The 22811-nt window shown below is 38.3% G+C and overlaps 3 protein-coding genes across 3 annotated transcripts in view; 1 reads left to right on the top strand and 2 right to left on the bottom strand.

Annotated features, from left to right (window-relative positions):
* Nucleotides 1-7103, bottom strand: part of necab3 (N-terminal EF-hand calcium binding protein 3) — a 39001-nt gene extending 31898 nt beyond the window's left edge. The window contains exons 1-2 of the mRNA XM_084929429.1: nucleotides 6805-7103; nucleotides 2344-2368 (exon numbers count right to left, since the gene is read on the bottom strand). Of these exons, the coding sequence (XP_084785555.1) occupies nucleotides 2344-2368; nucleotides 6805-6927 (148 nt within the window). The 5' untranslated portion in view covers nucleotides 6928-7103. The remainder of the gene's footprint in view (nucleotides 1-2343; nucleotides 2369-6804) is intronic.
* Nucleotides 7104-7589: 486 nt separating this feature from the next.
* rbck1 (RanBP-type and C3HC4-type zinc finger containing 1) lies at nucleotides 7590-15424 on the top strand. Its single transcript, XM_084929427.1, has 12 exons — nucleotides 7590-8014; nucleotides 8387-8531; nucleotides 8838-8934; nucleotides 10511-10709; nucleotides 10856-10998; nucleotides 11113-11286; nucleotides 11748-11908; nucleotides 12677-12773; nucleotides 12965-13144; nucleotides 13236-13334; nucleotides 14076-14219; nucleotides 14347-15424. Exons 1-12 carry the CDS (start codon nucleotides 7975-7977, stop codon nucleotides 14425-14427), a joined length of 1560 nt encoding a protein of 519 aa, XP_084785553.1. The 5' UTR covers nucleotides 7590-7974; the 3' UTR covers nucleotides 14428-15424.
* A 237-nt stretch (nucleotides 15425-15661) lies between these two features.
* tbc1d20 (TBC1 domain family, member 20) lies at nucleotides 15662-22476 on the bottom strand. Its single transcript, XM_084929428.1, has 8 exons — nucleotides 22025-22476; nucleotides 21717-21902; nucleotides 21514-21594; nucleotides 19666-19852; nucleotides 19400-19501; nucleotides 18629-18770; nucleotides 17942-18120; nucleotides 15662-17793 (listed from the first exon to the last, which is right to left on the bottom strand). The coding sequence occupies exons 1-8, from the start codon at nucleotides 22074-22076 to the stop codon at nucleotides 17529-17531; spliced, it is 1194 nt and encodes a 397-aa protein (XP_084785554.1). The 5' UTR covers nucleotides 22077-22476; the 3' UTR covers nucleotides 15662-17528.
* Nucleotides 22477-22811: the final 335 nt, after the last annotated feature.

Raw genomic sequence — 22811 nt, 5'->3', positions numbered from 1 at the left:
ATCCTATCCTATCCTATCCTATCCTATCCTATCCTATCCTATCCTATGCTATACTGTACTATATTGAAAACAATAAAATACATACAATAAAAATGAATATATACCCAAGACTATTCAGTTGATGTCATTTCAAAAACAGAAGAAGATATTTGGAATTGAGGTAAAGAAAAACAAACCCAAGTATGAGATGTTAACAGACAAGCAAAAGTTTACTTTTTGAACCTGATTATAGGTCAGACTAAATGTGCAGTCCTTAATGTTCAAAACCATTTAATAAGTAGACATATTTCTGATAACAAAAATGTTTGAATAAGTAACTCCCTTGAAAAAGTTAAATGTAAAAAAACTACATAAAGTAGAAATGCATTTCAGTCACAATTGAGATAGAAATTCATGATAATTTTAAAGAGCTCTTTAAAAACTGAAAAGCAAAGCATGAAAATTAAAGTAAGATAGGAAGCCAAAGGTCCTTTCATAATAACACAAGAGAAATGAGATACAGTGGTTAACAGCATGCTTACTCTCGAGGAGACTCTTTAGCTGGAAATTAGTCATTTGTTTGTTATTATAATATTTATCTAATTTCTCTACCAAGGCTGACTGTTGGAGGTCCTGCATCAAATTACCTCAACATCCATGACAAATTTATTTAGAGCTTGGACTTCAAACTCTAAGCTACTCCCTGATTATTGGACAATAATCAGGGAGTAGCTTAAGAAAGGGATATGAAATAACTAGATTGACCTGATTTACAAAATATATATTACTTAGATGACTCCATTGGTCTCAACAGTCATATTTTCGATTGTGGAACATTTGTTCTGTTTATTTAAAAACACAAAGATGATTTAACAAAAAGAAATAAAGCTTTGTTGGAGCATAAAAAAGAGGACAGTTCTTCTACTTCTTCTTCTTCTCTTCTTCTTCTTCTTCTTATTATTATTATTATTATTATTATTATTATTATTATTATTATTATTTATGTTTTCACTTTTAGGGCCTAAAAAATGTAAATGCTGACCCATCAGAACTTTGCCTTTCCTAAAATTATCGATTGTGCACTTAATACATGCCAAGATGCATCCCAATATGGTAGATGTTGATGTGAGCCAGTATTTTTACGTATTTTCTTCTGTAAATTAATCTTAAATCTAAAAGCGTTCTCTCTTTGCACACTAAGAAATGCGTGCCTTCTGTTGCACTGTCAAAAGCAATCACAAAATAAAAATGGATCCTTTTGTGCCTCAATGAAAAAAAGAAAAATTGCATCTGAAACAATGACAAATATCAGTTTAGCAAAATCACAAAATATTTTTTTCTCAACAAAACAAGTCTCTGGTGTAATACAAGAGACATACACACATACAAGAGACACGGCAGCCGCTTTTGCAGTCATCTTTGTCTGTTTGCTTAATTTATTAATAATCCCAGAGCAAATACTGCATAAGCTACAGCTTCACTTCAATCTAATTTCCTGAAAATTGCTCATGTAAACTATAATGAACCAATCTGAGGGGGAAGTCTGTACAACAACAAGTAATTTCATTAAAATTAGCTGAATGCATTAAACATCACGCACCAATAATATTGATGCATTAATGCTGGAGTCTCCCGGGGCTACTGGCACAAATAACAACTACAGTAAGCGCTTGCAATGCTTATATCTTCTCACTGCCAAATTTTACAAACCCAAGGTGCCCTTAAGAGCCCTATACAGTGTGGCGTAGGAGGCATCTACAGGTGCATTCACTGTGCATTCAGACCAAACTGATCCGGCTAACCGACAGTGAGTATGGAGCTACAGTATCATTGTGAAGTAGCACAGTTCTTGGTAGAATGTGCCATTACCATGAGGTAAAATGAGTAAAACAAACAACTGATTATGACACAGACATAGGTAGCATGTATGTGTACAGATGTCCAACTCTTGAAATACGAAGTCTATCCTGTACGCATTTGGCAATAAATTTGTTGCTAGAAAAAATATCTTGGCTGCAGCTGTGTTAACATGACTCATAATAATTTGTAAACAGCACCCGCAGCACCCAAACAATGCAGTTTGACAGGAAGAAGCTTTATTTTGTGTGGCATGTTCTTCCAAGCTTGGGCTACAATCCAGAATCTCAGAATAATTTTAATTGGGTGGAAAAACTTATTCAAGCATGCAGAGGAAAGAAGATTCACTTGAAGAGTCATTCATGCAAATCCCCCCCCCCCCCCCCTTTTTTTTTCTCCATCCAGATTGTTTGGGGCATAATAACAAGTGGAAAGATGTGGAGAAATAACAAGCATGCATTGTGACAAATTATTCATCACCAAGCATATTATGTACTGTTTACTCACCGTTTTTGTCTGCTCTGCGGAAAATCTGGAAAACAAAAAGAGGGGGGAGAGGATGGTTTTTATTTCTAGCATAGGATCACTGAAGGGATTCTTGCAATAAGCAGGTGTAAATTATTAAGAATCATGGCAGTTTGTCAAAAACACAATAGGATGTTTAACGCCTGTGGTTCGTTTATCCTGCTGCACAGACTAGAAAGATGACAAGAAGAAGGACATTTACAAAGGCTGTTATACTCTGCATGAGTGAGTCATGTTAGGTTGAAAGCAAATTGATAGTGTCAGTTCTAAAATAGGTTGAACAATTATCATTCTAAAGTAAACAGTCATTTACTTCAGAAGTGATAATTGTACGGTAACGCCACACTATGTTTATCTTCTATTTGTTTGACTCACTGATGCTTTTTCATTAATTTCTTAGGAGGGCCAATATGGTAGGTAGTAAGAAGGATAATCATTTGCTATATGTATTATACACAATTTTGTTAAATATACAGTATGCAATAATATGCAAGAGTAACAGTAAGTCACAAATAATGGGGACTCCAAACACAAGATACTATCTGATCCAGTTGCAGCTTATTTTCTCTGGCATGCAGCTTTGTCTGCAAACAACACAGAAGTCCACCTTTCACTAAATCATTTTTCACTATGAGCATCTGAACATTTGACAGCAGGAAAAGCAGAAACAAAGCCCTGCTCCTGCATTAGTTTACTGTTTTGCTTACTTCAACATAGCCATCGTATCAGTTTTATAACGCGGTGACAATGTTCGTTTGAAGCCATTTCATGGATTATCAGTCTAATCACAACGATGCTGCGCTGTATATAAACAATGCTGTGTAATCTTAATAGATTTGGCTTCCTCCATTCTGTTCCCCGTGGGGGACTCTCATGTACAAAACTGGCTTGAATTAACAGTAGTGGATGGAGCACTTACGTCAGTTGTAATATTTAATACACCAGTGATGACTATACGAAGACAAAACTATGACTGCACACACCACATCACTCAGCTGCAGCAAAAAAACCCCAAAACAAATATATATATAAAATCTGTAACTGGTCTGTGTTTGATAGTAGTTACTGTTGTAATTGTTATGGAGTTTAAAAAAAGATAGAATCTTCTTGTTTTTAGCTGAGTTTTGAACCACCAGTAATGGCAACTTATAAAAAGCCCACTTCTCAAGCTGAAAAAAACACCCATCAGATAAAATCAACAGTATAGATTATTCACTAAAAGTAGAAAAATCACTAAAACTGAGGAAAGCCATTTGTTTTCTGACATGCAAAAGACAAATGTCCACACAACAGGATAAAGCTCAGGGTTGATCCTGTAAAGCCTGTGCGGCTGCTTTGAGAAAAAGAGTTGCTTTTTGGTCAACATGTAAAAATCTACTTGTTTCATTTTTTTTTCTTTAGCTCAGTGAAAACATTATTGTCCAGAAAATAGAAAGTGGACTGTTTGGCTTCACCAAACAACATAAAATAGAAGCAAAACAGAAAGCTATACCAACACACCATCAATAAATAACAGCGTTAAAACAGGGCTTTAGATCTAGATTTAAAGAAAGATCACAGCCACAACACAGCGACTAAAGTAACTATTGTGAAGGCTAAATATATTTTTCAAAGCGTTTGAATACACAGTCAAATAAAACTCAAGTCTACTGTGCACTGAGATGTGTGTCTTGAAAATATAAACATGAAACTTAGATTTTTAAACCAATTTTAGTTTAATCTGTGCACTATAATAAGAATTTCACAAATATTAATCCAGCCACACAAACAAACATATATGTGCATTTGTAGCTGTATGCAGCTTGGTTGTCATTCAGGTGAGCAGAAAACAATAGCTTCATTAAGTGAGTTTGAAAGCAAGATCTGCAATGAAAACAACAGATTCGTAATTTGTTCTCTTTTATTGATTCTCTTTCACTCCCTGAGACATTGATGTCCAGTGTTAAGCAGCACAACTGCCGTGCTCATTGGTTTTGACCTACAGTTTATTAATCCTGCAGAATCTGGTCCTCGTTTTAATTTGTTATAGGTCAACAAGCTCAAGGTTTGCACTTGTGCCCTCAGTGTGTCTGTCTGTCTCTCCACTGCTTCAATCCTGACTTATAACAAGAGCCGGGTCATAACGACTCACTTCACGAAACACTGGCTGCTCTATTTTTGATTCCTCATCCTATTAAAAGCAACATTGCACTTGGATTGCACATAGAAAGGACAATCAGAACACTCTACTTATCTTACATGAATACAAATTTGATGTTGTACCGGCTTTAGGGTTCTTTCACTGCACAATCTCAGTCAGCAGCTTGTTCTTTTTCACTTTGGCACTGTGACCCATCTAGCCAACATTTTCCACTCCTCCTCTATTCCAGGAAGATCAGGTATAGCGTTAAATGTGTTTGTTGTTTGGCTGTGTCTTTTGACTCTCCGGTGTCAGGAGACGATAATGCATCATTTACAGCAAGCCCAGGAAAGGTCAGACCTGCTTCCCATTGTGTTGCTGTTCTGATGTCATGGTGGAGGGTATTAAGACGGTGGGTTATCTCAGGCTCTGCTTTCACACCACTTGGTGCAATACTTAATAAAAAAAAAACCATAACATCACAAAAAAACCCTAATAAATATGCTTTGTTGTTAGTAAATGCCAGATGATTTACTTTCTGTGAAAATCAAAAATATTATATTTTTCTTTCTCAGTAGCAGCAAAAGCAGAGAAGAAGCAGAAATAAGTATCAGGAATCAAGAAAGCCTAAGAAAAGCAGGCCTGCTGCATTCACAAAACAAAGACTTTAAGAAGAGTAGCCAACAATGATGAAACAGCCTCATACAACCCTAGCACAATCAATCACTTTTAAAGGTTTGCTTTTTCTTTGATTTGTTGCAATCTTTGCATCTCTAACGTTAGTGACTGGCTCAGTATCCTGCCATTGATGTACTGATGTGCAGATCTGTCTGCAAATTAAAGCTTATATGTTGCATGCAAAGCCAAGCAACATGCTTTTATAATAAATCGGTTTAATTGTTACAAACAATTACAAAATGTTCTGAATCAATTAGCAGTCCCATCACATTTAGTCATTAGTCCCCTGTCATTCTGTTGTGTATGTCTCGTAACCACTTGAAAATCAGTAGGTAGCACTGCAATAACAAAGGATTCACATTACTTGCTTTTACTTTAGGAACACAAAATCTTTATGCAGATTTAAACCTGTACTAATGGAAATGTCAAACCAACACAAAAGATTAAAATTCTTAAAATCTCTCAGCTGTCCCAGGGGAATATTTGGTCAATCTACAGCTAGGAATGTTTCCAGTCTTGGAACATGGTGCTTGTGCACCAAATAAAGGTGGAAAGCAATAAAAAGAAAGAATGAGGAGAAAAATGCAATGCACAGAGCAACATGGCACTTAAATTCAAGACAGCATGTCCGTTTCTGACTGAGACTGATTATTATTGTATTCAGTACTGTCTCCTACACACAGTGTTTTAAACAATTTAAGCATAATTATATTTTGAGCATAGAACCATCAAGCTGAATGGTCTTTTTTGTGTGTTAGTGCTCAGTCAACAGAAAAGCTCAAGGCCGAAGACTGAATATGAGAAGCACTTCAATCACATACCCCATTCAGGGACAGTGCACACTTTTAAATACACATTTCTGCAAAAGTAATGTCCTTGTCTACACAAGGTTGTAGTCAAAGGGAAATGGAAAGCTTCAAGCTAGTGAGAGCTCAGATTTGGAAACATCACTGGTCTGCTAACCTCTAACAAGATGACAAGCTGGATGGTGGTTTCTATGGCAGCATTGCAGGTTAACAAGGCTGTTACTGTTTTGAGCACAACTTAGGGTAAGCTGCGCATTATAAATCATAGCACCATCTTTGAGTTAAGTTTTATCTGATCACTTAGTTTGTTTGTTTGTTTGTTTAATACATATATATTGAATAGGTTCACTGTTATGCACGTATTGCCTCTGAAAGCCCAGAAGTGTTTGCATCTGTGCGTAACAAAAAGAGGAGAACCCCCAGCAGTCCCTAAACCTGTCAGACTGGGGGCTTAATTTATCATGCAGAGACAGCAGCTGCAGCTGCAGCTTTTCCTACTTTCCTACGCACACGCGCGTACATGGCGAGGCGCACACCACACAACATCTGATAAACAATACTGTAACGATGCAGTTTTCATTTCCACTAAATTCTCTAGAAAGTAATAAGTAAATAAGAGGGAGAGAGAAAAAACACATTTAAATTTGCAGCACTATATCAACTGAGACCAGATCTTTTCTTTTCTTTTTTTTTCATTCAATCTAATATTATTTGAACAATGAATATATTTAGATTTACAGTTAATATAGAAATACAAGAAAAATGAATGAAAAGCAAAAGCGTCAACAATGTGTTGCATCAGTAACACTAATACATGAGTAAGAGAGCGGATCCACTCACATCATGAAAAATAGTAAGCCCCTGTCCGGCATTGTGCGGCGGCTGCTGTTGCTGCTGAGCCCGAAGATGCTTCTGTTTGGCCGACTGCAGGCACATAGTGATCATCTCTGTACAAGCCAGCATCTTCGACCGCAACGAAACACGTCTAAATCAAACTGTTGAAGTCTAGAAGGCTAAAGTAAAATGAAGATGTTGTTATGGACGAGATTAGGGCTCCAGGTGCGAGAGATGACAAGTGCAAGCAGGCAGGCGGGGACTCGGGGACGATCTGCAACTTTGTGGTGCGCAGCTGAACAGACCCGCCAGCCCCTCCTGCTGGAGCCGCTGTGATTGGCTCGTTTATCAGCATCTGGATTAAACTGATCATCACTAAAGCTTCTTATCTTCCCATAACCCTTTGTATATCTTTTTATTTTTTCGGTTTGAACGCAAAGACACAGTATTAAAACTAGAGCTGCAATATACGACCAACTTGCCCTTGGGGTGCTCATTCATCGCCAGAGATGTTAATACTGATAAAAAGGGTTTATTTTAAAGGGCTTCCATTGTTCTTAAGTTAAATATACAGCGAATGTAATTAATCTGAATCAAATATTAGGTCCAAAGTTGTAAAACCTGAATGTTAAAATGAGTTCAGCCTTTGACATACACTGCCATCTGCTGGATGCGAGAAGTCACTATTTCAGATGGGGGGTTTTTGTTGTTGTTGTTTTTAAAGGGGGTGAATTTATCATTAGATTTCATGCATCGGCTGTTATTTATTTTTGGACTTATTCGTGTGGTTTTTAGTTTTAAAATAATGCATTTAACTGTTTTAGAGAGGAACAAAAAAGTGTCAACGAGGGGTGGAGCGAAAGAAATTCCAAAGCGATCCTTTAAAAATATCTCTTCCTGGACGTGAGTCAGTTTCACTTTCCGTTCTACCTGACAGGGACTGAGAAGTAAAAAAAACGACGCAGCGGGAGCGCTAGAGTAGTACTTCTGACTTCTACTTGGCTCTCTTTGGCCCTCTTCTCGGGCCTATAGCTGCCTTTCTTAACCTTAAGCCGAACTTGGAAAGGCTCTGTCGGATGAGGACTGAGGAAGTAGTGCCTGAAATAGTTTTAAAGGCAGCTCTGTTTTGTTACAGCTGCCAAGCAGCTTAATAATTTTATTACCTCCCGTGTAGTAATGGCTTCAGAGGTGGCACCGAGGGTCGATCCGACTGAGGGTAAGCAGCTCAATTAACTTTCGATTTTGTTATGAAGACTCCAAATACTTCTTGACAACTACGTTTTATAAGATCTCAGAGCTGTCCTAGTAAAACAGAAAGCGTTTTGTGTTTGTCACTGCTTGCTATCGATTTCTTAGTGTAGAGATTGTGAAAGTGTCACTGTTGTTTTGGTAAGACTCAACGCTTTATATTGTCAAATCAACAGACAAGCCACTATCAATTTCGTAATGTTCATTTACCATTGTTACGTACGTGTATGTTGGCATAGAGGATAGAAAGAAATAAATTGATAATACGAAGAATTAAAGAGAAACGAGTTATGCTGACAATAAGTCACGTGACGTCCCTCTTCCTTTGCTCGCGATGAAGCGGAGGAGCTTGCCCGGTCTCTGACTGAAGCCCTCAGCAGCGGGGACTCTGAAGAAGCAGCTAAACTGTGCCAGAAGCTGACTCAGCTCTTCGTCCGGGTGTCAGTCAACATCAGCAGTCAGATCTACCCCCAGGAATCCATAAGGTGGGACACCGCAGTGTGTGTGGGGAATGCCTGTGTGTACTTCCCTGCCTCCATGACAGTAATACCACAGACGTTGCTGTTTATGGGGGAAGAGTTCCCCTTTTTATTTTTAGATGGGCTCTGTTTTAATTTGGAAGCATGCAATGTAAACAAGAATTAAGGCCAAGTGCCAAAAAAACAAAACATATGCATATATGACTGTGGTTACATGCTGGAAATACCAAAATAAGAACACGAATGAATGGACATGAATGTTCAAGTGAAAGTAGTAGAGGGCTAACATGTTCTGTTGTTCCTGTTCTACAGGTTGAAGGTTGGAGTGGAGGATGGACAATCAGAAGACAATATCCCTGTGATTCTTGAGGTTGCTACTGGCATGACAATCGCACAATTAAAAGACAAGGTACTGATATGAAAGCACACGCAACACAAGAGGCAATTTTCTTCTGTTCTTTTATTATTATTTTTTTACTTAAATATTTTCTTACCAACCTATGATACATTATACATATAAAACCTAAAATGGAGCTGAGCTATGATCTATTAAAGACTACTTGTGAAGTTTTCTTGTAACCAAAAATGTTTATGCACCACTCATAATAATGCAGTGAGTGTATCATGGACCTATTTGTCAGTAAAGCCTTGCCCCTAAATGCAATTCAGTATTGTTTATATCAATGTTTATCAGCGAGCAGTCTTTTCTATTTTCTATTTTTATTTTAAATTCAGATTTATTTCAGACTTCGTGTCCAAAGTGGGTTTGCTCATTTCAGTTTTAGTCATGTTTTTAGAAGTTTCACTGTTAGTTTTACTGTTTTATTGTCTAGCACGTATACGCTAAAGGCAAAAGTTAGTAAAGTCATTATAAGTATTATAAAGATTGTAAGTATCCTATTACCTTAAAAACACAAAACTTTTTTCAAACAGTTGACTCATTCTTGTAGATATCCAAAGTCTTAATAAACATCTTCATCAAAGTCTCCTCAGCCAAGCTGTGATAACAAATTTTTTGTTACGGTTTGGAGGAGGACTCAAGCGCCAATGCTCACAAGAAGGATTTATTTACAATTCACCTGGTGTATATACAAGAAGGTGCGGGGGGTGCTATATACAGCTGAGTGAGGGAAGAAGGGGTCTCCAGGGAAGTCCAGGGGGAAGCACGCGTTCTTCAGATCATCCACACACACGATCACAGGCTCACACTCCGACACTGCCACACGGGAATCACACGGGGGAAAATCCAGGAAGCTCTGTAGGCAGGGAGACAGGGTTAAGTACGACGCACAAAGGAAAATACTCTTAACTAGACTTGCTGTAGCTTGGCTTCACTAACGCGTGGTAGACAACGATCCAGCGATGAACAGCAGTCGCCTCCTGGTTTAATTGCTGATCGTCTTAATGAGACCCAGGTGTCTCATCTGTCAAGGGCGTGGGCCGAGGGCGTGAACCCACAGTGAGTTCCGGCCCGGCGAGAGAGAGAGAGAGAGCGAGAGAGAGCTGATCAGCGTGCAGCTGATCTGCCTGGCCGTGACATTTTTACCAAACGAATAAATACTAAAACTAAGGATGTTTCCTCTTTTCTATTTTTTATTTCATTTGAGTTCATGTTCCAAGTTCACAAAATCATTTCAGTTGGTTTTATTTTTCCAAAGTCTAGTATGTATTTTTTTTTTTTTTAAATGTTAGTTAAGTAAAAGTTTTCAGTTTGGTGTTAGTTAACTATAGTAACCTTACCACATACACACAGTAGCAAAGTTGTGCACCGATTCATACAAAAACCGCCCCACAGTGCTACAAGAGATCAAAACCCTCCTGACCATTCTTGATGTCTTCTATGCATTAAAGTGTTTATTACTCTTTAGGAAGTGGTAGTACACCAGCTGGCTTATGTTATTGGCTTTAAAGTTTCACTGCATTTTGTTAAGCCACATTGAAATTCCAGTGGACGAGTTACTTTTTCTTTTCTTTTCTATTCAAAGATCAGCCAAGATTTTGGGTTCCACCCACTGCTGCAGCGCTGGGTGATTGGGAAGCGGCTAGCTCAGGACCAGGAAACATTATATAGCCATGGGATTCGAAATAGTGGAGACCAGGCTTTCCTGTTTATCAGGTCTGCCCATGCTGCTCATCTCACACGGCATCAGCACAACCTGGACCAGGAGCAACAACGTATAGATGGTAAGTAGTAAACAGTTGTCTTACCTTTTGAACGATAAGAAGAAGTGCTTTGGCTATGATAAATAGAGACAGATTTTTATCAGCAAAGTATGCCGTATTGATGTTTAATAACACTGAAGTTTTATACAATTAAAATATATTATTAGGTATCATGGAGTCGATGCAATCACTGCAGCTGTTTCCCAGAGGTCTGGATGGAGGTGGTGGTGAGAAGATAGTTCCTCCTCCTCTTCCTCCTAGAGACCAAACTGCTACTGTACCCAAGCCTCCTGTGGCTCCTAAACCTCAGGTCAGAACACAACTAGACCTTGCTTTAGCAATGGGCCTGCACTTATAATTGTTTAAATACAGTAGTGCATGTTTTAGAGATGTGTAAACATATTGTATGTCTTTGTGCATGCAGTTTGGATGGGCCTGTTCAGTGTGTACATATCTGAACAAGCCAACACGTCCTGGCTGTGAGATGTGCGGAGGGGAACGGCCAGCAGAATACACTGTGCCTGACATCTACCAGCCAGATGAGGAGGAGATTAAGAGGATTCAGCAGGAAACACTTGCCATGATGCAGTACGAACAGGTAAAAGTGCTGCTTGTTAAAAAACAGCTAAAATTAAATCCTTTTAACACGGTCTCACATTTATGTGTGAAATAACCCTAATCACCTGAGGTCATGGGAAAACCTGAAATATTATAGGAAATAAGATTTGTGCTTGACAGGTTTTAAAGAAAAATTTAATGTTTATATTAAAACATCGGTATATTTGTTATAAAAGAAACAGAAAAACCATCAGTTTAATTAACTCATTAAATCTTGTTTTTGTGTCACCTTTTTGTTTAAATTCCACATTTTAAACTACACATTGTTCCTAGATGATTTGCCACACATTACCATTAAAGAATAATGAGAGCTGACTTTAGGGCCACAATAAAACTTCTCAGCTTTCATTTTCTATCTTCGGGAAAAGCTAAATTACTATGTTTATAATGAGTCATGCAGTTTATCTGAACCTCTGCTGTGCATGCTACTCTGTGATAAAGGCTCAGCGGAAGGAACGAGAAGAGAACTATTTGCACTTGTTGGCAACAGAAGAACAGAACCTTATCCCAAATGCCAACGAGGCAGATTGTCCAATTTGCTTCTGTAATCTGCAGCCAGGAGAGGGCATCGTGCTCAGAGAGTGTCTCCATACCTTCTGCAGGTATGACAGAAAATAGCTTTGTAATATGACAGAAAAATGATCAAATTCTGTCTGCTTTCTTGGTCACTTTCTGATTAGCTAACATTGACCTTTACACCACCAATACCATATCCCAACTTCCCTGCTGCTAGACCTTCGCAATAATGTCCTTTACCAAAGTGCATCTAATGTCATCATCAATTCGATGCCTGTATTCACAGTACAAATCTAGCCATTGCATTTACTACTGTTACTACTAACTGTACAGTGGAGTTACATGACACACTTGACTTACAACTGACTTTTGAAAAAGAGCCTTTATTTAAAAACAAAACAAAACAGAAAAGATTTGGCATTTTAGTAGTATGAGTCAGAGGAGAAATATGCAGGAAATGGTCTGGGGGAGAACTAGGCCCCTGCAATTGTCTTTCTCATATGGGCTGCCAGCTCAGGAAGATGGACTACAGTGGTGAGTTTTCTTGCATGTACTGCCTGGTTCACTCACAACATTTCAGTGGGATTTAAATCTTTAGCTAATTTATTCCGTACCCCTCAAGCATCTTTTTGAGCCATGTCTTGGTGCAAGTCTTGTTTTATACCCCAAACACCTTCTTCTCCTATAATTTTAACTACATGTGTCATTTTTTTGTGTATATCAACTTTATGCATATGCAGTGTTTCATATGGGATTAAATGTATGCTCGTTTTGAATAATAAGAGTCAGTGTATGCAAAATGTGCATTGTGCTTAATATTTTATGTATATAATGAAGTGTATGTGATTACTCAGGGAGTGTCTAAAAGGGACAATAGTAAACAGTCAAGATGCTGAGGTGTCCTGTCCTGACAACTGTGACAGCAAATTACTGGACCGAGAGATCAAAGAGGTGAGTGGAAGCCACGGGGACACAACCTTAACCTTCACATGGTCTATGTTTGACAGTCATACATCACCTTTCCCAAAAAATAAGACAGACAATAACTTTAAGAGAAGCAAATATGTTGACAGCCATACAGTATGTAATCTCTTACTCTTCATATGTCTCTGTTATTGTTTATGGTATAATCCTGGGTCCAGCTGCTCACGGAAGAGGAACACCAGCGGTTTCTGGAGTTGCGTCTGAGCATTGCAGAGAGCCGCTCAGAGCACAGCTTCCACTGTCAGACTCCCAACTGTCGTGGGTGGTGCATCTATGAGGATGAAGTCAATGAATTTCACTGTGAACTCTGCGATGAAACCAACTGCATTCTCTGCAGGGTACCTTTGTTACTTTAATACCTTAACTGAACAAAGTTTCATTTCGTGTAATAGACAGGGCACCAGATGTAAAGGATGTATATTTTTTCAGGCCATCCACAAAGACATGAATTGCAAGGACTACCAGGATGACCTGCGTGTAAGAGCAGAGAATGATGAAGCAGCTCAGAAAACTAAACAGATGCTGGAGGTAAGTCAACTTTAAAGTGCTTTGTTAATTACCCTGAACAGTGAAAATCTATGAATGCTGGCAAAGCAAAGCAATGTGGATCAAGAAGCAGAACACAAATGACATTACAAACAAAATAATACATTGTCTCTTATCAAGGACTATAATTTTTCTCTTATCCAGAGTGAAATAAACCAAATAGGCAATTTTGTAGAATCTTAACCCTGTAAAATAAATCATAGAACAATCAGTCTTTTTTTTTTTTACAATTAAATGTTCTTTCATTAATGGCTGCTTAAGGAGGCAGTTTCCAAATCCTCAGGTGTATCTTAGACTAGTGTCGTTATTAAGGGTGAAGCAAGCTTTGGGAAGCCTTTGTTTCTCTGTGGTGGAAACAAGGGCTGAAATTCAGAGTAGAACTTTCCAGTCAGCATCTGTGGTGATCTGTTGCGTTCTTAACACCTTCTGTCTAATAACCTTGTGGTATTCAACACATGCTGTAAATGTATCTGTTCTGTTTAGTTGCATGCAGTGGCTAGGTCCATCTTTTATATGCAGGCTATGGCAAGGATTTAGGCGTTGGATTGATACGGGGCTTTACTTTATGGAATACAGCAAAGTTAGATCATCATATTGTATTCAGATTTTGAGTCAAGTGGATAAATTGTATTATGTTGATGTTTTTCTGTACTTTTTAAAATCACCCTCTCAGGCATTTTCCTCAATGGCTACTTCACACTGTTTCACTGTATTCAACTACAGAGCCTGCTGCAGAATGGGGAAGCCATGAAATGCCCACGGTGTGACATCATTGTCCAGAAAAAAGATGGATGTGACTGGATCTGCTGCTTGATGTGCAAAACAGAAATCTGTTGGGTCACTAAACAAGCTCGATGGGGCCCAAATGTAAATATATATATATATATATATATATATATATATATATGCATTAAGATAGATAAACATATTCAGAAAGGTTTCTGTATTGTGTGTCTGAGACATGGTTCTCATTTCTTTCTTTTCTTTTTTACAGGGCAACGGTGACATAACTGGTGGATGTGGATGTCGAGTCAATAATCAGCCCTGTCATCCTAACTGCCAAAACTGTCACTGAGGGAAGAACACTAATGAACTCATATTAGAACCTCCAGTGAAAGCGATTATACTGTCTGGATAAATTCAAACCACATCTCGTGCTCAGATCTCTGATTTAATGGTAGTTTGATTTATTTCACCCTCTCTTTCACTGGTATATGGACAAAACTCATCTATCTTGCTTGCAATGCATCCAGGTGTACTAAAAACTGTTGTTAGTACAGTGTGAGGGGGAAAACAGTTATACTTGGAGTTTTTTTGCCACAATAGCTTCTTATCTCTAGCTATTGCTTTCTTCTAGTTCAATGAGCCAATTGTGATACTATTTACTTGAGTTTGGATTCGACTCAGAATTTATCAGAACACGCATACTGAGGTAACATTTTACTTTTCTGAACAAAGATGCAAAAGGCCTTGTGCTTATACAGTATATAATATTAGCACTCCAAAGATAACGGTGCATGATAAGGGCTTTCTTGTTTATTTTGTCTGTAAAGTCTGATGATAAATAGCAATATTTTTCATTAATTTATTTTACAACTAAGAATTTTATCTATCAAACACCAGGGCAGTTGTGGTTATAAGTACTATTAAGGTCTTCCCAATACAAATGGTCAGCACTTTCTTTTTAAAGTTACTGTTTTTGTTTGATATGCTATTAAAATAAATGGCTGGTTATGGGATTGTTCAGTCGACAAATCACTTCTTTTTTGTTTACATTGAATGAATGTACTCATAATGAAAAACAGATTGCTCTAATGCACTTAATGGCTATAAAGTATCATGGGTATAATGTCTTTCTCTGCAACTAATTCCTGTATTAATTCCTAAAGAATTACAGGAACTAAATTACTACAAATAAATTATATTTGATGTTGCATTAAAGCTTGTTGTTAGGCTTTACATTCTTTGTCTTGAGTCATGAAGCACCATGTATTTTAAATATGGACATTATGATGTAACTGTCTATCTAAACAGATTAAAAAAATGAGCTTAAGATCAGCTCAAGCATCTGACGACGTTCAACTTTGTCATCTTCTGTATCCTTTATTATTATTTCTTATTAGAACCATAGCACTAATCTAAATATGTTAAGAAGCCTAAGGAACTGAAGTCACAAAGGACAACTGAGGCTAATGTGGTCTAGCAGAAGCTGTCAGAGGGCAGCTAAAACCTGAATTTGAGAAATCCTGAAAAACACACTATATAGTCATAAAAAATATTCTGAATAAAAACGTAAGCCTGAATCCAAATGCATAAAACATTTTCACTCTAGTTTATTAGCATTCTCTTGTACAACTTTACATTAGTAGACAGTCGAATAGTAACAAAAATAAACATAAAAGGCAGATAAATCATTTAGTGCAATGAAAACAAATGAACACCGCTGAGTGCAGATACGTGCTGCATTACAATGCTCAACAACTAAGCTCTTAGGAGCATAAGAGCATCCTTGGACATGTGCCAGGTCACCTTCATTTCAGTCAGCTTGCAGATCCCTTACCAGCTGAATGAGAGGCTCAATACAAGGCCAATAAACCAATCAAACACAGCACAGCACTGGAGCAGCAGGCCTTCAGCTTCACATAAAAAAAAAAAAAAGCATCAAATAAAATCACTTTGATGAGTTTCACCCAATTAAGAAGTTTTTAGAGGACTACCAGTTCTGTGTCCCGGTAGGGGGCAAGAACTCAAGGCTGATATTTGAAACAAGAACTGTGGGTTTTCAAATGACTGACAATAAACAAAACCCTATTAAAATGAAATCTCCTATTTAACGATGTGATTTTAATGTCAATGACTGGAACAATCTGGTACCGTGGACCAATTCTACACTCAAATCACTTTACAAAGGAGGATCTGCTCAAATCAAGCAAAAATCACGTATAAATCTAAAATATTAGACAGAATTAATATGAAGGCCCAGGCACTTCTCTAAAAGGAGCACCCTTCCAAACAAACTGAGTAAAAGCAACTATCAAATCAAAGTGATTTTACAAAACTAATGCAGTCAGTACAAGCAAGGTCTGCTATACTGCTAATAAGAAGACAACAATATCCACTTAATTTTACTTATTCCACCTCTGATATTTACTGTTACTAGGCATTTGGTGAATGACCATATTGTGGGAACTATTAGGATATGACCATCTTCTCTAGAATTTTTTCTTTTTTTTTTACATAAACTAGTTATTTGGGTACACAAAACACAAACTCATTTTCAGGTGTGTGTGTGTGCGTGCAAGCATTAAATAACTTAAAAGTTATCACTCAGCTACTCTTATACTATTTTCCTGGGCGATGAAAGCTATATTCTATTGCGAGGGCATATTCTCAAATATATGTTTAGGCAAACAAAAACTTCAAGTAAGCTACAATGTATTTACTTTTGTAAGACCAGTTTCATTTAACCAAATCATGGGTAACAGCTGCTGATGTGTTAAAGATACTCGGTCCTTAAGAGAAGATACCTTTATACGCTTACTGAAAGGGTTAAACATAACTAATGAAATACACAAAATGATCAAAAAATAATGAAATGGTGACCCTTAAAGTGCCTGCGTGTCATGTTTCTATACAGTTACTTACCTTAAAATTAACAAACAGTAAATTTTACAAAGCGAGAATTCAGGAATTCCCTATTTGGTCCAGGTATCAAATAGATTACAAATGGTTTGTGACTGCGCACACACTCAACTACACACACATTCACTCAGGCGCTCGTAATTGGCAGCAGTTTCAAATGTAGTGAGTCTGCCAAGTTTTCTGCAAATCCCTGTGAGGATAATGCCTTCAAATTATCTTAATACTAAATATAAATAAGCTTTCATGATGACCATCAATAATGGTTCTTATACATAGTCTCTTCATTATATTCTTCATTTCAGAACAACAGCAGCATTTACATTGGTGCCTATTCAGGAATTACAAAGCAAAAAGGCCTGACAAACCCTACACAGAGTAGAAAGACATCCTCGACTTTAGAGAGTGCACCCAGACAGTGTTGCCGACTCCGCGGTTTGTGGTTTAAACCATTAAAAGGGATCTTGATAGCAGACCCACCAGCTTGATTTAGTAGAGGACAGAATACATGGAGTGTTGGTGTAAAAGAAAAGCAGCTCAAGGAAATAAGTCTAGCTTGGGGGCCCACTCAAGAGCAGTATTGACCACAGCAAGAGCTGCTGCCCCTAAAGCCACTGTGAGACCCATGACTGCAAGTCGAACAAACCGCCGTGCTGCTGAAGGTTGGGCCACTGCAACTACAGAGCTCACTCCTGAGCTCTCCAGTGCAGCCTGCTTTTGTCTGCGTCTGCGACGGAGAACTGAGTCTGGTCGTTGCTGCGCAGATGCAAGTTCAAAGTCCTTAAAGGTAGAGCTTGCCATGCTTAAAGAGACAGATACATGTAGAGAGACAGAAAAAGGTTTTATTGAAAGTGAGTAACTGCAGTTTTTGAAGTAGAAGAAAATAAATGTGAGTATTAGTATATAAGAAAAATCAGTGATGACAGTTTTATAACACTAAAATAACTTACCTTTCATGTGAAGCAGCCTCTCTAGCCAGTTCAGAGGGGGGAAACTGTACAAAGAGGTCTCCTGCTCGGCTGATGAGCGTCTCATAGGGTAGATCCTGGGGAATCTGGGATAGCAGGTGATGAACCATGGCCATGTCACATTCACACTCCAATACCTCCTCCTCTCTGTACAGCACGATCTAGAACATAAATACAATTTGCATGCCAATATAAACATAGAGATGTAAACAGCATATTTGTCAAGGAAAACAATGATACATTCATAGAGAAATAAGAAGCCATTCCCATTAGAGATGTAATCATTTAAAATAACACACCCGACTAAATTAAACTAAATAGGGGCAACTTAAAAAGAAGAACTGATCTGACATCACTGCATTGATCTAATAATAATAATAATAATACTAATAAAGGGATTGACTGATTAGCCACATATAATGTCAATAAATGCTCAACCATTACCAAATTGGTTTCCACAACCCTCATGAATACAACATTATCCATATCTTCAGCTGTCACAATGGCCTTTGCACAGTGAAAAAATATGAGCTTTACATATGCACAAATGGAGATTATATAAATGGTTTATTCTTACACTGATTTAGAATATGTAATGCATGTAGTGTTAAAGTAACTTGATGTTTGGGGAGTGTCTCTTAGAGACAAACCAGGAAACAGGAAACTCACCACAGCAGCAAAGTAGATGGGCATCAATGGATGGCAGGCCAGGAAGAAGTCATACAACCGTACAACATGGCGGAAGTCTGACAGGACATGGCCAAACCATGTGATGAGCCAACTGAGAGCAAAGACTGTACCCACCTCAGCCCTTACAATGACAAGTGATGAGATCAGCTTACAATGACACACAGAACTATTTAGTTTGCCAACTGCTCCACTTAAAGCACTCTATATAGCACCTACAACCAGAAATTTCTACAACTTGCACTTTATATACTTTATATATTTATGATATAATCAGGAACTGAAAATCAAACATGAAGGCCAACTGTAATGGTAACCTTTGGTTGCAGCCTTAATGACGTGGATGCCTTACAACTGAAACTTGAGCTATCATAATTGGATCAGTGTACCTGTTTTAACATTAACCTTAGCTGTTTAAAGGAGACACCGCTGTAAATATGCCAAAGTAGTAAAGGGTCATACTAATGATCATCATTAGTATGATGATGTACTGTCATTACAACAGATGCGTCTGTTGTACTGTCATTACAACAGACGCTAAAAGATTTTCTGTCTAAAGCAAAAAAATTACTATTGCATGCACAGTTATTTACTGTAAATTTAAGAAGCTAATATTAAAAGTTGGGTATGCAATCTCAGGCTTGTCATTTAACACACTAAAAAATAAAAATGCAAGGTTTAACATCCTCTTGTATCCTAATGCAGAACAAAACCCATTTGGTCTACTTTCACTAGAATAGTAGTGAATCTTACTGTTGCATGAAGTCATGCACCTCAGGGTTGACCCTTTCAATGATGGGCATCAGATAGTTAAGAATGTGTTTTGTGTTGTCCATAGTGGGATCCATGAAGTCCCTGAGAAAGAGAATAAGACAGACAGCATTTTTTAATACCTCACAGTATGATTTTTTATTGAAGCACAAAGCAATAAGGACAGACTGTGCATACAAAAAAAAGTGGAAGATTAAGTAGCAGAGAAAATAACCTGCTGTAGATTCATTTGTGTCTGTGATAAGTACCTGAGGTGATGTGTGGAGAGCTTCTCCACTAGAGCAGTTGCAAGACGCTCTCCCACAACTAATAAAAAGGTCACGACAATGTCATGGTATCCTTGGTAGTAGTGCAGCTGGGGATTACGTTGCAGAACTCTGAGGATGATGTCGATTAACTCTTCCTGGAGACCCTCTCTCTGCTCATCTGGCATACCTATGCATGCATAGCCAAAATAGCGCTATATGAATGTTTGTGTGATTGGATGGATGAGACTTGTTATCGAAAGTGCATTGAGTGCTCAAAATTAAATAGACCAGCCCGTTCAGCATTTTCCAAATAAAATACAGCTGTTAGCTTACATTGGCATTCAAAATGTCTCCACAACTAAAAAAATAATAACTATGTAATTCAAATTTGGAGTTAGGCTAAACCACCGTAGTAGCTCTTTCAACTCAAGTTTATTTAGCTGAAAAAGATGGAAAAGCAATTTCAGTGCTTGTCGTTTGAGTATATCATATGAATTCTCAACTGTCTTGGTTTGAGAATTGGATTTGTAATGGGAAAAATCTAGTTAACCCTCACATTTATTGGGGCGATCGTGGCTCAAGAGTTGGCAGTTCGTCTTGTAATCGGAAGGTTGCCGGTTTGGACAGTCTCGGTCGTTGTGTCCTTGGGCAAGACACTTCACCTACCGCCTACTGGTGATGACCAGAGGGGCCGATGGCGCGATATGGCAGCCTCGCTTCTGTCAGTCTGCCCCAGGGCAGCTGTGGCTACAACTGTAGCTTGCCTCCACCAGTGTGTGAATGAGAGTGAATGAATAGTGGAATTGTAAAGCGTTTTGGATGCCTAGAAAAGCGCTATATAAATGCAATCCATTATTATTATTATTACATTTAGATGTAGGTGGTTAGAATTTCACTGTATGATTTTTGTATAGCCTTTGTAGGCTTAGCCGAAGTATGAATATGTGTCAGGATGACATGGTGAAAAACTGCTTTGCTTTGCTTAACAATGTTTCACTATGTTATCTGCTAACTGTTGGGGTGTAGAAGGACGAAACTCCCTAGCTGACCAGTGCCAGGAGCTTCCTGGGAAAAGATAGTGGGAGTTGCCCTCTCCCCAGTAACATCCCGTGGGACAGAAACCTGCTGTAACTAAAAGATACACAGAGTTGTGTGTGAGGGTATAAAAGAGGAGCTGAGATGTCCCAAGGTCAGAGCTGGAATGACTGTGAACTGTGATGTGTGTTGGCTCTCCTTCATGCAGTAATAAAATAGCTTGACCACAGCTCTGACCATGTTGCAGACATTCTTTTTTACATAAAATACCACGACAGATTCCTGCAGTGGAGAGCAATAGATATAGCTGCAACGAAGCCAAGTGGCTACCAGCAAAAGCCACTATATCAGCTAGTAGCAGCAAAGCCATTTTCATATTGCATTGATAATTACAATATTAAATGCAGATTATTTTTCAGGTGAATAACTATCGAATTTAAAAGGTTACAATGGAAGAAACAGTGTTTTGTCAACAATGTCTGGGCAAAACATTAAAACATTTCTCAACAAAACTTCTAGCCATTTACACCATAACCCACTACAAGGCCAATAATATATAAAGAACGATGGTGACCCTGTGTCCATGTCAGCAAAGGTTAAAAATATACAAGATTTGCAAGTAGAATTTGCCAACCCAGTTCAGTTTTCCCATAACATCTGGGATATGCTTCAGCCCCCCCAAGCCATGAATTGGAAAAGCAGTTAAGAAACTGGAGGAATTTATAGTTGTATTAGAAATGATGACACAGTCACTCTATATAATGTCTACAGTGTGTGTATGTAGACACAATTGGCCATGGATTGGTCACTCACCAGGTGGGAACCTCCGTAGTGAACGCTGGACATCCAGCAACACCTGGTTGTAGTCTTTGTTATTTTCTCGGTCTACAGTGTCTGAAAAAAATGAAAATGTTGCCACCAGCAATTACTGTATGATGCATTGACTGCTAGCCTTTGTATTAGGAGGTGAAAAAGAGGCGAGACGCGCAACTGCATATCGTCAACAATTATAATACCTGGCTCTTGATTCAAGACATCAAGGGGGACGTTGAGGAGCTTAGGCCAGACCTGGCACCGTATCTCATCGGTCAGCAGTCCTCCTTCACTGATAGCCATCCTCCTCAGAGCTGCTACGTCCACTGGACTCACACTCAGTGCCTGTGTGATATCCGCTATTTTCCTCTTCCGTCTGGTGTCCCAGTCTGGAACAGACAACATCGTTTCACTGTTAGAAGCTATGCTCCCACATTTGTTTATTTATTTGTTAGCAAAGCGCCCCGAAGTGTACTCAAACAGTTGACATGACACAGTTAGCGACCGTTACCTTGCTTTCCATTCACTGGCGACGATGCTCCAACATTTCTAGACTTCTTCATGGTGTCTGTACGTCTTGATGCGTGCTCGTTAGATAGCACTACTTTCCATTCTCCCTAGTTTTTGCTAACTCCGATTTAGCCTTGCGTGGCTGTCAATGAAAACTGTTTAATTAGCAATGCTAGCCCCATGAAAACACGGCCTGGTAGATAACTAGCTATTCAGTGTTAGCTATTTACTAAGCTCGCGCTACACTGCCCTGGTTCCATAACGGCTATTTTTAGGAACACGGCCATCATTGCTGGGACCACTGACAAACAGGTTAACAACCGCCTACCAGCACTTGGATTAAATCGAAAAACCGGCTACATGTTTACATTGGCGGAAGCAACCAAGTATACAGCTGATACAGTTAGCCTAGCCGCTCATACGGAGTGATGACGTAGCAGGAAAGAAAAGCAGGAAGAGGAGGAGGAGGGGTCGACCCAATTTTTACTGTAAAGAAACGAAACTTTAGAAACAGGAAAACGCTAACAAAAAAAAAACATCAGGCAATACTTATCTACCGGGTTTATATAATACATAAACTAGAACTGTCTGCAAACTGTGTGGAACAGTATTTTCCTTGATATAAAATTATGACTTAACAACCAATTTATAATGATAATAATAAAAATGATAAACAATTCTGAGAGATTGTGGTGCTGTCTAAAATCTTTTTTTAAGTAAATGATAAACTTAAGCAGGTCTAATTTGGAATGGGATGCGTTTATAACAAATATAAGAATTAAATGTGA

Source organism: Perissodus microlepis, chromosome 5 (assembly GCF_051167445.1).
Source record: "Perissodus microlepis isolate ML-2025 ecotype Zambia chromosome 5, ASM5116744v1, whole genome shotgun sequence".
Lineage (NCBI taxonomy): Eukaryota > Metazoa > Chordata > Actinopteri > Cichliformes > Cichlidae > Perissodus > Perissodus microlepis.
This window is presented reverse-complemented; position numbering and strand designations above follow the sequence as displayed.